The 18041-nt window shown below is 41.7% G+C and overlaps 1 protein-coding gene across 2 annotated transcripts; it reads left to right on the top strand.

Annotated features, from left to right (window-relative positions):
• Positions 1 to 445: 445 nt before the first annotated feature.
• CNOT8 (CCR4-NOT transcription complex subunit 8) lies at positions 446 to 17001 on the top strand. 2 transcript variants are annotated; one of them, XM_073890600.1, is made up of 8 exons: positions 446 to 677; positions 3488 to 3652; positions 7684 to 7861; positions 9025 to 9218; positions 11774 to 11935; positions 12477 to 12621; positions 13558 to 13668; positions 15478 to 17001. In XM_073890600.1, the coding sequence occupies exons 2-8, from the start codon at positions 3642 to 3644 to the stop codon at positions 15625 to 15627; spliced, it is 951 nt and encodes a 316-aa protein (XP_073746701.1). In that variant the 5' UTR covers positions 446 to 677; positions 3488 to 3641; the 3' UTR covers positions 15628 to 17001. The 2 variants fall into 2 exon arrangements, with proteins under 2 accessions (XP_073746701.1, XP_025722952.1); XM_025867167.2 differs by lacking the exon at positions 3488 to 3652.
• The last annotated feature ends 1040 nt before the right edge of the window (positions 17002 to 18041 follow it).

The raw sequence follows: 18041 nt of genomic DNA, 5'->3' as shown, positions 1-18041 counted from the left end.
ATCCGCTCCTGCCGACGATTTTAACGGTCCGTCAAAGCAGGGCGGAGAGGGCGTTGCAATCTGGGGGATTTGGTCAGAAGGTCCACGCCCCTTCCTCGGCCTTTGGCGTCTGGGCCAGGCCCACCCGAGCCGGGGCTAGTTCTAGACCACGCCCCTCCTTTGGGCGCGCGGAAGGAGAACCGAAACAGCGTGGTGTGGCAAATTGAACTGAGCCAACGCAGCTAACGCGCCGAGGCCCAGCACCCGTCGTGTTCCGCAAGCGTCCTGAGAGGCCGCCCTGCCCCGCTGTTTTCGGGGCGCCCTCTTGGTTTTGCGCCTGCGCGTTGCTCCCGCGAGCTCGGGTTGGACGAATACGCACAGTCTCCGGGGCGCGCAGAAGGGGTGGAGCAGGCATGATCAGGCGCGCGCGCGCGCGTCTGGAGTGACGCTAAAGGAGCAGGCGAGTCGGGAGGATCCAGTGGGTAGAGTGGTTCGGCCAGGTTTTTAGGTGGGCAGTACGTAAGGCTGCTCTGGGCACGAGGGCGCCCATCTCACTGGCCCCCTCAGTTCCCGGAGCGGATCCGGGGCAGGCGGAGAGCGCCGGGTCAGGGGCCGCCGCCGCCGCCGCCGCCGCCGCTGCTCCCGGGGGCCTGCCCGCCAGCCCTCCAGTCCGCGCTTCGCGGGCCCAGCAGCTCAGGGTAAGCGGGCTCGCGCTGGCCAGAGAGGAGCGTGAGATGAGAGAGTGTGGGAGGCCATCGGGACCTGTGGGAAGAAGGGGAATGGGGGCGTGAGTGAGGGGCAAGGGGTGTGAAAAGAGAGAGGCCCATCGAATAGTGGTAATAATACCAACCACTACCACACAATAATAATATTCTAGTGTTATGTGCCAGGACTTTATAAAGCACCTTATATGCTTCATTCTGTTAACCTCTACTACAGTCCTCCGAGGTGTATATTATTGAACCCATTTTACAACATAGGAAAACTGAGGCACCAGAAAGGTTAAGTAACTTACGCAAAGCCACAGGGCTAGTTGGTGGCCTGGGTTCGAACGTAGGTGTTTCTGGCCTGAAAACCTGTAATTTTAATATCTTTGCTTTGGGGGAATAAAAGGGGGGCGGAATGAGTGTTGTTTGGAGAGGGAGGGTGATCCAGAACAGGAAGAAAATGATGATGGGAGACTGTAAGGGAGAGGACCTGAGTTTGGAACCTCGCGGGCCTCTCGCTTCTTGGTTCTTTTGGCCCCACAACTTTTCCTTGCCGTTCTGTGTTTATGAACCATAGCTATTGCGTGGACCACATGGTTGGTTTTAAGAACTGGTTGAACTGCGGTTCAGTCCAGGGTAGTTGTCCTCGGACACTGTTTTGGGGGCAGGAGTGATGGAGGACGGCGAGGGCCACCGCGGCCCTGTATAGAGAGGACCCTCTTCCAAGCTGCTGCCATTTCTTCTAACTTGCTCCTACTTCCTTTTCCATCTTATCCTTGCGCGGCAAAGTCTTTGTTCAATTCTCTAGAATAGGGAAGTGATGTTTATTGTCTCTTTGCAAGCTTAGGCTTAAACAAAACAAAACCGGAAAAACCAAACATTCTTTTCCTAAGCAAGACCTGGTACTCTGGATTGCTTGCAGAGAAAGCTTTCGGTTGGCTTGATTCGTAGTTGCTCTTTAGAGCTTTCCTGGGTAAATAGCTTTGTTTTGGAGAAGTTTACACTATAGGTCAGCAGGAGCGATCTGCACAGATTTTACGGCAGATCAGCACAAGGCAGGGACCTCAGTAATGTGTATGTGACCTTTACTTCTTGAACAGTCCAGTATTGGGAAACAGCAGGTATCAGAGCTTGTGTTTTGCTTTCATATAGAGTGGAGTAGCTCGTGTGGTAGTCACATTTTCATAGAGTGGAGTAGCTCAAGTGGGAGTCAAGGTTTAATGTCAGCCTGTGAGGGAAACTTTGCCTGTGATCATAGTTATTCTTAAAAATTCCCTAGGAAGGTGTAGAGTTACAGATGGACATTCTGTTTCTCAGTAAATCTAGCATAGTTTTTCCTTCAGCTTTCAAACTTGTTACTGTTTCTCTGGTTGCAACTCAGAAAAAGTAGCTTACCTTGAGGGGCTATATTATTGCACAAATAAACATATTTGAATGGGATAGAGTCCTTCCATATTGTGAGATGTACTGTGCCCTGCTGGCACTGAGAGGCTTAAAAGGAGGAAGACTAACCAAGGAGAACAGTATGTTTGTGATTCCCATCTTGGGATCCTTCTGGAGCATGCGGTCACTGAGTGGAAAGTGGCAGGCAAAACTGACATCATTTATTATTATTTCTCTTCTCTTTGTCTAGCATATCCAGTAATTTATGCTAAGCTAGATGTGCATACTGTGATTCCTTTTCAATTTTTGAGTGGCACTTCCTTTTGGGATTTGCAAGCAATTTCCCCACAATTTTCCTAGATAAGGGTTTGGTGTGAGGATGTCTTATATATTTTTGCCAGTGGTATGCACTTGTGTTCCATATTTATCAAATATGTGTAACAAGGGTTAGCTTTTTGAAACTAGCTTAGCTTTTTTTAAGGTTTTATTTATTTATTAGAGAACACGAGCGGTGAGGAGGGGCAGAGGGAGAGGGAGAAGCCGACTCCCTGCTAAGCAGGGAGCCTGACAATGCGGGGCTCCATCCCAGGACTCATGATCTGAACCACCATCTAAGCTCTGTGGCTTAGCTTTTTAAAAAAATTTTCTTGGAAGTGGAAGTCATGATAGTACCTTTTAAAATTAATGTCTCTGAATTTCAATTTTCTTTTTTTTTTTAAGATTTATTTTTTTGAGAGAGAAGGCCAGAGAGAGCCCGAGCTGGGGGGAGGGGCAGAGGGAGAGGGACAAGCAGACTCTGCTGAGCAGGGAGCCCGACACTGGGCATGATCCCATGACCTGAGCTGAAGGCGGACACTTAACCAACTGAGCCACCCAGGCACCCCTAGTTTTCTTATCTGTAAAATGTAGAGGAAGATACCACTGTACAAAGTTGTTGTGAGATTTCTCCACTGTTAATTTTAAAGCAGAACCCCACATTTCGTATCATATCACTATAGCTGTTTCACATTATCTCTAAAAGATAAGGACTCTTTTTAAAAAAACCATGACAATGTAACACCAAAAAAAGTAAAAAAAACCCCAAACAAAAAACCAAAACCAGCAATTGTTCAGACTTTTGTCTTGAAAATGTCACTTTTTAAAAAAAATTTCTTACAGTTTGTTTAAAGATCTAATTAGGGTCTATAGATTTTGATTGGTTGATAAATCTCTTGCGAGTCTTTTATTTCTTGCAATTTGTTGAAGTTGGGTTATTCTGTAGTTTCCCACAGTAGTTTCTGGATTTTGCTGATTGCCTTTCTGTGGTATCATTTAACCTGTTCCTCTGTCCTCTTTATTTCCTGTAAATTGGTCTAGAGGTTTGGTCAGATTCAAGTTAGATTCTTTTTTTTTAAAGATTTTCTTTATTTATTTGACAGAGAGAGACAGCGAGAGAGGGAACACAAGCCGGAGGACTGGTAGAGGGAGAAGCAGGCTTCCCGCTGAGCAGGGAGGCTGATGTGGGGCTCAATCCCAGGACCCCGGGATCATGACCTGAGCTGAAGGCAGATGCTTAACGACTGAGCCACCCAGATGCCCCTCAAGTTAGATTTTTTTTAAAGATCTTATTTATTTATTTATTTATTTATTGAGAGAGAGAGTGATAGAGAGCATGAGAGGGGGAGAGTCAGAGGGAGAAGCAGACTCCCTGCTGAGCAGGGAGCCGGATGCGGGACTCGATCCTGGGACTCCAGGATCATGACCTGAGCCGAAGGCAGTCGCTTAAACAACTGAGCCACCCAGGTGCCCGAGATTTTATTTATTTTATTTATTTTTTATTTTTTAAGTTTTTTTTGGAGACTTATTTATTCATTTGACAGAGAGAGACACAGCGAGAGAGGGAACACAAGCAGGGGGAGTGGGAGAGGGAGAAGCAGGCTTCCCGCTGAGCAGGGAGCCCGATGTGGGGCTCGATCCCAGGACCCTGGGACCATGACCTGAGCCGAAGGCAGACGCCTAACGACTGAGCCACCCAGGCGCCCCGAGATTTTATTTATTTTAGAGAGAGAGCGTGAGCGACAACACCGCCTGCCCAGGCATGAGTTGGGGGAGGGAGTGGGGACAGGACAGAGGGAGAGGCAGAGAATCCCAAGCAGACTCCCCGCTGAGCACAGAGCCTGCTGCAGGGGTTTATCCCAGGACTCTGAGATCATGACCTGAGCGAAATCAAGAGTGGGACACTTAACCAACTGAGCCATCCAGCTGCCCCTCAAGTTCGATTTTTTTTGGCAAGTATAATTTCTTAGTGGTGATGTGTTCCGTCAGGAGGCACATAATAAATACCTGGTTGTCTCTTAATGTGGTTATTGCAGCCATTGTGATATTTTAACAACTTTATTGAAGTATAATTTACATACTATAAAACTGGAGTTCAGCGATTTTTAGTAAATTTACCGAGTTGTGCAGTCATCAGGTAGTTGAGTTTTGTAGCCTTTCCATCACCTCAGTAAAATACCTTATGCCTGTTCCCATTCCATTGCTGTAGTCTACTTTCTGCTTTTGTAGATTTACCTTTTCTGAATATTCCATAGAGATGCCATTATGATTATTGCCCAGATCTGTGAATTCTTTAGGAGCTACAAAGCAGTGATATTCTATCATTCTGTATTTGTTAGCTTTATAACTTCTATTAAAAGAAACTTTCCCTCAACTCTCTAGTTACTTAGTACAATTTATATAGGAAAGACAAGATAACATATTTTTAAAAAATAAATTAACTAGCATTCTCCATTGGTGACCAATAACATTTATTTTCTTAGGTTTAAATCTATGAGTTCAGGGGCACCTGGATGGCTCAGTTGGTTAAGCATCTGCCTTGGGCTCAGGTCGTGATCCTGGGGTCCTGGGATTGAGCCCCCCCCCCCCCCCCCCCCCCCCCCCGCTGCTCTCCTTGCTTGTGCTCTCTCATTCTCTCTCAAATAAATAGTCTTAAAAAAAAAAAATCCATGAGTTCATAGTGAACTGTCTTAGAAGTTTGAAGACATTGTAGTGACTATTCATAATAGTGTTTCTATTATCTTTTATATATATGTAAAATATTTTTATATTTTACTCAGATTATTTCCTGAGTTCTTTAGACACAACCTCAAGAGCTTCTTAGCTGGCGGGCCTGGTTCTAATGGTTTAGTGTAAATACCTAATTGTCTTCTTTTTATAAGCCTGCTTTTTTCTGCTTCAAGACCAAAGGCATTTTTTTGCTTGGGTCCCTTTTGCTGTTTTGCTTTTATGGAAATGTCTCCATAGTCATACCCACTTCCCCTAAAGTAGTTTATGGTTGTGCTTGAAATGACACCAAAAAGGAAGTACATTGTTTAAGTTAGGAAAATAAGGAAGTGAAGTGGTGCTGATTTAATATTAATGGGCATAGAAATGGCTTTCTGCCCTCCTGCAGGGGAAAACCTTAAATCTTAAACACAGTTTAGAATCTAATCAGTCCAAACATTTTCTTAATTATGGTCATATCATGGAATTTACTCCACACTCAGTTTGAACTTCTGCCCTTTACGGATGTTCTTTATTTGTTCATTTGCAAGCCTTTAATTTGTGCCCATCGTGTACAGGACTGAAACGAGAAGAGATGGTTTCTGCCTTTAAGAAGTGTCCACCCAGGGCGCCTGGGTGGCTCGGTTGGTTAAGTGACTGCCTTTGGCTCAGGTCATGATCCTGGAGTCCCAGGATCACTTAAGTCCCACATCCGGCTCCCTGCTCAGCAGGGAGTCTGCTTCTCCCTCTGACCTTCCCCCTTCTCATGCTGTCTCTCTCTCTCTCAAAGAAATAAACAAAATTAAAAAAAAAATTGCTGGAATTAAAAAAAAAAGTGTCCACCCACATTTGTTAGGAAGTTACCACAGTCTACTTAAGTTTCAGAGTAATTATAGTCAGTCTCCTATAATTTCAGAAAAACATCTGTTGAAGTGTTGGGTACCTTAAATAAATGGAATCTTTCAGGGTTGCTGACAAACCAAAAGATCAGTTTCTCAGAATTTTCTCAGAGAAATGATGACATTTGAGAATGACAATTTTGTTTTGATCTAGATTCTTATTGTTGCATTTGCCTGTCTTGAAAGTAGGAAGTAAAGATTAATTTTACTGTTTCTAGGAATTTTCCTCTGAATATATATCTATATACTGTAGCCCACTCTTATGTTGAGGGTCCATGTGGTGGGGTTGCCTTTTTAAATAAAGGCCATTACAATAAGCTTCTCTGGTCTTTTTGTAACTAAGCATCTCATTATTATAGTAACAGCATTACTCTGAAGCTGAATCATGTTGAGTTTTATCTTGCAGAATACAGTTCTCCTCCATAGTTTACTCCCAGAATATGAACTATAACTCATTATGCTTTCTGGTTGAATTATTTACACTTGCCATCTTCTCTATTCCTATTCTTGAATTGCTTAGTTTCTTTATATTATTATGTGTTTAAAAGTAGACATTAATAATTCCAATTCTTATTTTCATTGTGGTAGTTAAAGTTTCAAATTAGCAGATGGGGTTGGTTTTTACCACTTAAATCCCTAACTTCATGATCTATTTGCACAAGTCTAAAGAGGCACTATATTAAGTTAGTTAATTGCCTCTAGTTATATTTGACTTTTGGATTGTGGAGAAAAAGAATTAACCCTTTTATAGGGGGCAGAGGGAGGAGTCCCATGACCATATTCACGATGTAGTTGTTAAGATTTACGTATGAGAGTTTAGGTCTACATTCTTTCAGACTTTCAGAGATCCTAGTACATACGTTTATTTTGTTTATTTATTTATATTTTTAAAGATTTTATTTATTTATTTGACAGAGAGAGACACAGCAAGAGAGGGAACACAAGTGGGGAAGAGGGAGAAGCAGGCTTCCCGCTGAGCAGGGAGCCCTATGTGGGGCTTGATCCCAGGACCCCGGGATCATGACCTGAGCCGAAGGCAGATGCTTAACGGCTGAGCCACCCAGGCGCCCCCCCAGCCCCAGTACATTTAAACTGGCTAAAGTGATTCCTTAAAAATGTTTCCATGATTTGGTCTCTGTGCAAAGTGTTGTGAAAGTCATAGATAAGGGAATATTTGTGGTCACTGGGACCTATTTTAGTCTTTAGATAGTCTGAAAAGGGCTCAAATACTGGTTTAGGGTAGTGGTTTCACTTCTGTGCTAAAGGGCAGCTTGGGCAAAAGTTTCTTCCCCTCCCTCCCTTCCTCCCTTCCTCCCTTCCTTTCTTCCTATTTTATTTTTAAGTAATCTCTACACCCAACATGGGTCTCAAACTTACAACCCTGAGATCAGGAATTGCGTGTTCTACCAACTGAGCCAGCCCAGCACCCCAGTGTCTTCAGATTTCTTAAGTAATTTTAGTTTCTTTGGGCTAAAGAACTGTGTGTGTATGTATGGGGTGGGTGTGTGTGTGTGTCTATCTTTGTCTTGACAAAGGCAAGTTTCCCCACCGTATAAAATGGAGAATGAAGATAAATATAATAGTCTTAATGTTTTAGCTTAAACTGATGAAGTGATTTTTTTTAATCTTTGTTTTGTTGACATTATGCCAGTGTGTAAATTTATGTGATTTTAAAATAATGTTTTTGAATCTAGATCAGATCAAGCATCGGTTTCCCCCCTCTCAGCTGAAAGTGACTTCTCAAGTTTCTTCAAGATGCCTGCAGCACTTGTGGAGAACAGTCAGGTTATCTGTGAAGTCTGGGCCAGCAATCTAGAAGAAGAGATGAGGAAGATCCGAGAAATTGTGCTCAGTTACAGTTATATTGCCATGGTAAAGAGCTCAGCTCTGTTTGACTCACTTTCTACTATGGACTTAGGGGATATTCAGTGTGAGATTTTTGAAAGCAAGGATTATACTAAAGCCATGGTAAATTAAACTTGGTGGAAGGTTGTGATGCTTTTATGAAACATCAAGGTAGTCAGTGTGTCTGAGAAGGATGTAACCTCTAGTAGCTTAGATTTTCTGTAATGTTACTTTGTGTTTAATAGTGTTTAAGGCAGAAGTTATGTCAGCCCATAGGGCACATCTGTCCCGCAGATGTGGTGAATTTGACAGTGTTTAAAAATGGTTTTTAAAAATTAGCTATCAGCATGTAAAAATTAAGAGATCTCCTTTAAAGTCCAGATATCTGGCATCTCTGGAAAAAAATGGGAAGATCTGGCATTATAGGATTCACAGTCCTGCCTGATACTGAGTGGCTGGAGAGGCAGATGTGTGTCATGGTGATATTAGGGCCTCTTCTAGAGGAGCTGTGCACTGTCTAGTTTGCTTTAGTCCCTGTTACTCATAAGCAGTAAGTCTTTAGCATTGTATTTAAAACTGTCTGTGATCTTGTTCCAGGCTTTTTACTCATGGTAAATGTAGCTACTTTTTTTTTCTGAATGGCTGTTTCATTTCCCTCTGTTTATATTTTTATTCATTCATTGTTCTCAACCTAAGCTTTTTTTTTTAAAATATTTTATTTATTTATTTGAGAGAGAGAGGGAGAGCACAGAGGAGGCATGAGAGAGAGAAGCAGGCTCCCCGCTGAGCAGAGAGCCCGACAGCCCGATGTGGGGCTTGATCCCAGGACCCTGAGGTCATGACCTGAGCCAAAGGCAGCGGCTTAACCCACTGAGCCACCCAGGCGCCTCTCAACCTAAACTTTTTTTAATTCACTGTATATGAATGTAAAATGTTCTTAATTGATCTGTAGTTAGTCACCTACTCTGACTCACATTCTGCCTAGGATCTCCAAGTTGCTGCGCAAAACTTCATGATTCTAGTACTATTTGTGTAGATATCAATGAGATCAGTATTTTAATATAGGTATTTGTGCCCAAGCTTGGGTCTTATCACATAACTTTTATAAATTAAGATAATATTTAAGAATGATCAATTCAGCATCTACTGTTTTGTGAAACCTTATGATGAGAGACCTTTTCCTTTTCTAGGACACAGAATTTCCAGGTGTTGTGGTACGACCAATTGGTGAATTTCGTAGTTCCATAGATTACCAGTATCAGCTTTTACGGTGCAATGTTGACCTTTTAAAAATTATCCAGCTGGGCCTTACATTCACAAATGAAAAGGGAGAATATCCTTCTGGAATCAACACTTGGCAGTTCAACTTCAAATTTAACCTTACGTAAGTGTCTGAAACATTTCTCAGTGTTATTCTTAGATCCGCTACCTTTGTGCAGACTGTGATTTCTAACTGATTTTATTAATATGAAGTTTTGTTTCCATTGAAACCAGGTAAGGGTTGGGCACAGCATTCAAATAGAGGATGGAATAAGGAATCTCAGAAAGTAAAGTCCCCCTTAAAGAACTCTTGTAGGTCAGCAGTAAAAAGACAACCCAATTAAAAATGGGTATCAGATCTGAGTAGAGTAAATCTGACACTCTACCCATTGAACAACTCTCCTTTTTCTTCTCCAGATCTTGGTGAACCACCATTACTACTTTCTGTTTCTATGAATTTGACTGTTTTAGCTACCTCATATAAGTGGAATCATACAGTATTTGTCATTTTGTGACTGGCGTATTTCACTTAGCATGATATCCTTAAGGTTCATCCATGTTGTGGCATATTGCAGAATTTCCTTCCTTTTTAAGACTGAATAATATTCCATTGTATATTTAGACCACATTTTGTTTATCTGTTCATTCATTGATGGACATTTAGGTTGTTTCCACCTCTTGACTGTTGGGAGTAGTGCTGCTATGAAGATAGATGTGCAAACATTTTCGCAACCGTGCTTTTCATTCTTTTGGATATATACACAGAAGTGGGATTGCTGGATCATTTGGTAGTTCTGTTTTTAATTTTTTGAGGATGATATAATTTTTTTTTTCTTTTTTGAGAGAGCACGCATGAGAGCGTGCATGTGCGTGCGGGGGAGGGTTGGGGAGGAGCAGAGGGAGTCTGCAGTCAGTGCAGAGCCTGGTGCAGGGCTCAATCTCAGACCCTGAGATCATGACAAAAGTTGAATGCTTAACTGACAGCCACCCAGATGCCCCAGGATGATGTAATTTTTTAAGGGGAAAATTTAGGAGAGACTATCATTTTGCTGATTGTATGAGGTAGTTTTAGTGTATTTCTGAGTGGGCCACAGTACTCAAGTAGTGCTTTATTTAACGGCACCAGGAGCATTATAACTCAGGAATAATATTTTGATTGTTCATGTGCTTTGGAGATTTCTTTGAGGTTCAGAAATAATTTGGGGTGATGATCTGGATCTTTAACTGCATTTTTTTTTTTAGTCCATTGCCAAAGCCTGTTATTTATGCCTTAATGGTAATTAATACACAAAGGAAAATAAGGGTTGTTTGTTATTGTAGAGTTTATGTATGTGTTTAAAACAGTGCTTGTTTTAGGTGAAACTGTGATTCAACACTTTTTTTTTTTTAAAGATTTTATTTATTTGAGAGAGAGAGAATGAGAGATAGAACGAGAGGGAAGAGGGTCAGAGGGAGAAGCAGACTCCCTGCTGAGCAGGGAGCCCGATGTGGGACTTGATCCTGGGACTCCAGGATCATGACCTGAGCTGAAGGCAGTCGCTTAACCAACTGAGTCACCCAGGCGCCCAACACTGGTTTTAATTTAGTAGAAAAAAAAATTTTTTTTTAAAGATTTTATTTATTTGACAGAGAGACAGCGAGAGCAGGAACGCAAGCAGGGGGAGAGGGAGAGGGAGAAGCAGGCTTCCTGCGGAGCAGAGAGCCCGATGTGGGGCTCAATCCCAGGAACTTGGGATCATGACCTGAGCTGAAGGCAGACGTTTAACGACTGAGCCACCCAGGCTCCCTAGTAGAAAAAATTTAAGATTGTTTGTTTTTATCTTTTTCCGAGTTGTCCTAAGTTTATCTGAAAAACAAATGAAAAAACAGTGAAATCTAGTGGAAAGGGAGTTACATAATTTATTTCCTTACTTTTGTAATGTGTGGTATTGTAAATATTCCTGTTTAAATTGATGGATGTATCTTTGCTGTGGAATATTATGCCAGAGTTGCAAAGGATGTGGTATATCTATGAGCATTGGTCTGGAAAGATGGTCTGTGCTGTGTAGATATAGGGATGGAGGTGTGTGTGTGTAGGTAGAAAATAGCCTTCAAGGATACATAAACTGAGTTATTAACAGTTATTTCTATGATGTAACAGTATAAGAACATTTTAAAAAATTTTCTGGTAATCTAAATATTTTTGTATTGGTTGATTCTGTTTTTCTGTAAACAATGGGGAAATGTTGAGGTGCCTGGGTGGCTCAGTTGGTTAGGCATCTGCCTTCAGCTCAGGTCATGATTCCAGGGTCCTGGGATCGAGCCCTGCATCAGGCTCCCTGCTCACGGGGGAGACTGCTTCTCCCTCTCCTGCTCCCCCTCCTTGTGCTCTTTCTCTGTCTCTGAAATAAATAAAAACCTTTAAAAACAAACACAAACAAACAATGGGGAAATGTGGATCTTTCATAATTAAGAAATTTATTTTGTGGGGGCAAATCTCACTTTTCCATCAGCCACAGAGATAAGATTATCTACTTTGCATGCTTGCTGGAGTACTGGAAAGAATGAATTAATCTGTTCTTAAGTTATGAAAGCATTTCGAGAATACTTGTTCTGTAATTATAAGATGATGTTGATATTGCTGCCCATTACTTCTCTTAGATTATCCACCAGCTAAGAAGTGAATACCTTCTTTTTTAGAGAGGACATGTACTCCCAGGATTCCATAGATCTCCTTGCTAACTCTGGACTGCAATTTCAGAAGCATGAAGAGGAAGGGATTGACACATTGCACTTTGCAGAGCTGCTTATGACATCAGGGGTGGTTCTCTGTGACAATGTCAAATGGCTTTCATTTCATAGGTCAGTCCCAGATAATGTGTATTTCTCTTGCTTTGGGAGCAGGGAATTGAATGCTTATGTTATTTCTGCAGTCCTATTGGCTCTCTTCTTTTGGTCACTTGTGAAGCAGTTACGCAGTTCAAATGGTAAGTTGCCCATGTTTCAGTTTTTCAAAAAATACTTTGGAGCTCATACTGGTTTGTTTAATGCAGTACTAGGCTCCGTCACATGGCTATCAGTGGGTATGTTCCAAGTGGAATGATGGAGGGTAGGGAGGATCGAAGCACTTGATCATCTTTTTCTTGGTCTTTAATGGCTGGCCTGAAGTTTATGATGAATAAAACCCACATTTATAACTCCTAGGGTTCTCTTATATTTCTCTCATATTAGTCTGGTTTGTTGTTATTTAAGGGAAAGTTCAGATTATGGTAGGATAAAGTACTTTGGAAGACTGAAAGTTACTCACAAGGTAGCACCATTAAGTTTTGAGAAATGAAGCAGTTGAACTCTGGGGCCTGGTAATTGCTGCTTTTTCACCTCATTGCCTCATTCTCTCTTGTAGTGGCTATGATTTTGGCTACATGGTAAAGTTACTTACGGATTCTCGTTTGCCAGAAGAGGAACATGAATTCTTTCATATTCTGAACCTTTTTTTCCCGTCCATTTATGATGTGAAATACCTGATGAAGAGTTGCAAAAATCTTAAGGTACACAATATTTTTCTTAACAATAAAAAAAAAGACAAAACAGGCTTGTTATTTTACTTTATCACTATTTTTAGAAATTATTAGTATTTATTTTTTATTTATTGCTACTTATGTGTTCTTCAGTGCCTGCTAGGTGCCAACATTATGCTGGAGTGGGTGTATATAGAGCTAATTGGCACAGGGATTTGTGTGGTGAATGTCTTTTTTTTTTTTTTAAGATTTTTATTTATTTATTGAGAGAGAGAGAGAGAGAATGGTAGAGAGAGAGCATGAGAGGGAAGAGGGTCAGAGGGAGAAGCAGACTCCCCGCTGAGCAGGGAGCCCGATGCGGGACTCAATCCTGGGACTCCAGGATCATGACCTGAGCCGAAGGCAGTCACTTAACCAACTGAGCCACCCAGGCGCCCTGTGTCGTGAATGTCTTTAATTCAGGCATAAAGGGAGCCTTCTGCTTCTCTTATTCTGAGGGAGGCGTTCTTCACTTAGGGCCCACAAACCTAGTGAAACAGTTGGCAATGTGAAGCGTATGTGTAGTTTGTTATGCATGGGGTCTGTAGTGTACCAGATTCTCACAGGGGTTCTTAACCCTAGATAGTTCAAGAACTCAGCACCCTAATAAATTGTTGACATAAGAGATTTTCTGTCTAGAATTGGATTGGTATTTATTTCCTCAATCTCGTTTTATAGCCGTTAGGGCTTACGGGGCAGAGGTCTGACACAATTAATGATATATAAAAGAAAGGAGTGAACAGTGAAATATAACACAGTGTATTGTTTGGAGGGCTAGAAAGGGAATATTGCTGGGGTAAGGCCTTAGTAAATGGCCTGTTCCCACTTGTCATCGCCGAAAGAATTAAACTAAAAAGTGGACTTAGTTGACTCCAGTGAAGGAGTGGTGGGTCTGAAATACTATCTTTGTTTTCTTTACATCTGCAGGGTGGTCTTCAGGAAGTTGCTGATCAGTTGGATTTGCAGAGAATTGGAAGGCAACACCAGGCAGGCTCAGACTCGCTGCTGACAGGAATGGCGTTCTTCAGGATGAAAGAGGTAAGGAGGTGGGTTATCTTTGTGGGCTGAGATTTGTTGAAAATCTATAGTTCTGACGGAAGTTGATGACAAGTTTGAAAGCAGTTGTTTGTTTGTTATGATGTTCAGTATATTAAATGTAGTTGGGGAAGCAAAGACATCCTGAAATGGAGGCTCCTCAGCATATTCAAGTCTAGACATGTACTTGGTGTTCTTAGCAGTTCTCATTCTTGCAGTGATTTGCTTTTCTTCTGATTTCTCTAATATGAACACATTTGTTTGAACACTCACTTATTTTACCCTTAATTTCTGTGAATTATCAAATGTCTGGCAGCTAACATACTCCATGACAAGCTCAAAGTTTACCTCTAAGATCAGGAACAGCACAAGCATGCCCACTCTTGCCACTTTTATTCAACATAGTATTGGAAGTCGTGGCCAGAGTAATTAGGCGAGAAAAAAAAATACAAGGGATCCAAATTGGAATGGAGGAAGTAAAACTGTCACTATTTTCAGAGGGCATGATATACATAGAAAACTCTAAGGAGTCGACCAAAGAGCTCTTAGAACTAATTAACGAATTCAGTAAAATTTCAGGATACAAAATCAGTTACAAATATCTTGTGTTTCTATATATTAGTAATGAACTATCAGAAAGAAATTAAGAAACAATCTCATTTGCAACTGCATCAAAAACAATAAAGTACCTAGGAATAAGTTTAACCAAGGAGGTAAAAAACTTGTACCTTGAAAACTATAAGGCATTGATGAAAGAAATTGAAGAAGTCACAAATAAGTGGAAAGATATTTGGTGCTCATGGATTGGAAGAATTAATATTCATTTTTTAAAAAGATTTTACTCATTTGAGAGAGAGCAGGAGCAGAGAGAGGGCCAGAGGGAGAGGGAGAAGGAAACTCCTCACTGAGCAGGGAGCCCGACCCTGGGATCATGACCTGAGCCGGAGGCAGATGCTTAACCGACTGAGCCACCCAGGCGCCTGTGGAAGAATTAATATTCTTAAAATGTCCATACTATCCAAAGCAGTCTACAGATTTATTGCAGTCTCTATCAAAATTCCAGTGGCATTTTTCACAGAAATAGAACAAATGATCTTAAAATTTGTGTGGAACCACAAAAGATCCCAAATAGCCGAAGCATTCTTGAGAAAGAAGAACAAAGTTGGTGGCATCATGCTCCCCTGAGGTTCCTTTGGCAATGTCTGGAGACATTTTTGGTTGTCACAATGTGGAGAAGCGGAGGAGAGGCCCACTACTGGCCAGGGATACCGCTAAACATTCTACAGTACTACAGTACACTGGGCAGCTCCTCTCCATGCCCCCCAACAGGGAATTACCTTGCCCAGTAGGGCCAGGGTTGAGATACCCTGCTGAAGTGTGTAATATCCAGTATCTCACTTGTAACAGCCTACTGTTACCCCGTTTTATAGCTAGGGAACCATGGCTCAAGGGGAGTTGAAGGTCACACAGTGAGTGTAGAGCCCAAGCTCTTAAGCACTGCACTGCTTGTTAAAGAGAAGGGAGGAGATGGAGGTGGCTATACTAAACAGCGGCAGCAGCCCATGGATCCTGGCAGTAAAAGAACTCACGGAGAGTAGAAGTCTGTTCAGAAAGGAGAGCCTGTATATTAAGAAAGGAGTATGAAAAGACTATGTAGTGGAGAGGTTTGGAGCCTTTATTTATGAAGTTACTTTCTAGTTGGGTAGATTTTCAGAGCTTTGAGATAACTGGGAGGTGCTGATGTGGTAGTGTTGAGACTTGGCATGACTCTTGGCGGGATTCTCACCATGGGTTCTCTGTCCTGTCCTGCAGTTGTTTTTTGAGGACAGTATTGATGATGCCAAGTACTGTGGGCGGCTCTATGGCCTAGGCACAGGAGTGGCCCAGAAGCAGAATGAGGATGTGGACTCTGCCCAGGAGAAGATGAGCATCCTGGCTATCATCAACAACATGCAGCAGTGATGGCGGCGAGGCTCTGTAGGGCGGACCTGATCCCAGAGTGGTGCTTATATGCTGACTGTGTGTACTGACCTTCCTCCCCAAGAGAAAACGCTTCTTTTGAGTAAACTGTACCTACCATCTGCGGTGACAGAAAGACTTTTGTTGTATTGAAGACAAGAGATGTCTTTATTTTAGATCCAGAAGAGGGGAGTTTACTCTGAATTTGTAAACAAGTCTTCCCTATTCCTCATCCCCAAGCCTCTTTCCAGTTGCTTCCTGCCACCAGCATCCATGGCTCATTTGACACCTTTTTAAATATCCAGGACAAGTCAGAAACAGACTAGTAAAATATATATAACTCTTTATCTGTTGTCATTCTTTTTCTTTTTAAATCTTGCTACTCTCTGAGGATGAAGACTTTTTGATGTGATTCTCAGCTGAGCTGAGGGCTTCCAGGGAAAGTGGAACAAAATGGTGTTTTTGTGAAGTGGGTTATAGATGTCTTTTCCTTCTTTCCTTTTTTTTTGAACTTTCTCTAGGACATTTGCTTTCCTCACATTTTGTTAGTCTCTAATTATGTGCTATTATGCGGAAATGAATTACTCATTGCTGAAATTTTGAAGACCAGATAATGAAAACTTTTATTAAAAACAAAATTCTTCTGAATCTGTCTACCCTTTATTCATGAGGAACTCCAGAATGGGTATTAAGTTAACCACTTTACGTGTCTCTAAGTCTGTGTTCCATTGTGCCACCGAGATTTGCTGTCACATGTCAATCATTTGAAATCATTTTAAGTTTTAACATAATAAAGTATCTTGGATTTGTTCCTGAATGAAATAAGATCAGAATTTTGGACCGTAAGTTTATATTTTCAGTAATGTGATTTCAGATGGTCATCTGTGTTTTTCCACGTCTCTTTGTTCTCCCTGCTTTTCCTTTCAGTAAACCTGAGAAGTTAGGGAGACTGGTTACGTGAGTACCAGGAATGTGATGAGTCTTTAAGAGTCTTTAAAAAGTTAATAGTGGTACATGTAAACAGGGCAGTAAGGAATTTGGTTAGAGTTCTCTTGGAGTAATATCCCACAAGTGGGGTAGGAAGCTCAGGACTGTGATTTTTTTTTTTTAACTAGTCATTTAAAAAGTACATTGTATTGTTTTTTGAATGACTACAGTATGGACAATTTAGAAAAACCAAAAACCCCTTCGAAATTGTGGAAATGAAACTGGTAACTCACTGAAGTGGATGAATAGTCTTGCATTTTAAAAGCTTACGGAAAACTCAATTTCAAATGATTCGAAAATGTCAAGTATTATAAGCTGGTATTTAAGATGCTTGTAAATATTATTTATGTTTTTAATTTTGTAAAATAAAGATTTCTTTTTAACCACTGGCATGAAGGTTTGGTCTTTCATAGCTGTTAATTGCTGACTGTAGAAGATAGTCATTTGCAATCAGTGACTAGAAGCATCTCAAACTCTTGTCTCCATATCCCCCAAGTTGGCTTGATATAAAATGTCTCACTTTGTAGGAAGTTTTTTGTTTTTTTTTAAGATTTTATTTATTTGAGAGAGAGTGTGAGCGAGAGAAGGAGACCATAAGCAGGGGCAGCGGGAGAGGGAGAAGCAGATGCCCGACGCAGGGCTCGATCCCAAGACCCTGGGATCATGACCTGAGCCAAAGGCAGACACTTAAACGACTGAGCCACCCAGGCTCCCCTGTAGGAAGTTAATGACCAACTGTGTAAATGGAATTGTCTCTTCACTTTATAATCCCTAACTGAGTGTTCAGCCTTACTAGGAAAACTAGTTTTAATTCTGTCCTGGGACCACTCCATTTGGTGGATTAGCTTGTTAATTAGTGGACTTTTAAGACAAATTGAACTTGTGGTATTGTAGCATTGGCTCCATAGTATTTCCAACCCTTCCAATTGGCACAAAATAGTTTCAAGAAGACTGGTATAGGAGCAGATGTAGGCTTTCCACTGGGATGTTCACATATAAGAAGAGAGTTTTTTTATTTTTTAAAGATTTTATTTATTTGACAGAGACACAGCAAGAGAGGGAACACAAGCAGGGGGAGTGGGAGAGGGAGAAGCACGCCTCCCGCGGAGCAGGGAGCCCGACGCGGGGCTCGATCCCAGGACCCTGAGATCATGACCTGAGCCAAAGGCAGACACTTAACGACTGAGCCACCCAGGCGCCCGTATTTATTTATTTATTTTTAAAGATTTTATTTATGGGCGCCTGGGTGGCTCAGTTGGTTAAGCGACTGCCTTCGGCTCAGGTCGTGATCCTGGAGTCCCTGGATCGAGTCCCGCATCGGGCTCCCTGCTCAGCGGGGAGTCTGCTTCTCCCTCTGACCCTCCCCCCATCTCATGTGCTTTCTCTCTCATTCTCTCTGTCTCTCAAATAAATAAATAAAATCTTTAAAA

This window comes from Callorhinus ursinus, unplaced genomic scaffold (assembly GCF_003265705.2).
Source record: "Callorhinus ursinus isolate GAN/ISIS: 27379988/994484 unplaced genomic scaffold, GSC_fseal_2.0 scaffold3, whole genome shotgun sequence".
Taxonomy (NCBI): domain Eukaryota; kingdom Metazoa; phylum Chordata; class Mammalia; order Carnivora; family Otariidae; genus Callorhinus; species Callorhinus ursinus.
This window is presented reverse-complemented; position numbering and strand designations above follow the sequence as displayed.

Bases quoted from the DNA above. Each gene is read 5' to 3' on its own strand.
- CNOT8 (XM_073890600.1), top strand. The intron at 7,862-9,024 runs GTAAAGAGCTCA...TTCCTTTTCTAG, and splicing joins GTTACAGTTATATTGCCATG to GACACAGAATTTCCAGGTGT. The intron at 13,669-15,477 runs GTAAGGAGGTGG...CCTGTCCTGCAG, and splicing joins CGTTCTTCAGGATGAAAGAG to TTGTTTTTTGAGGACAGTAT.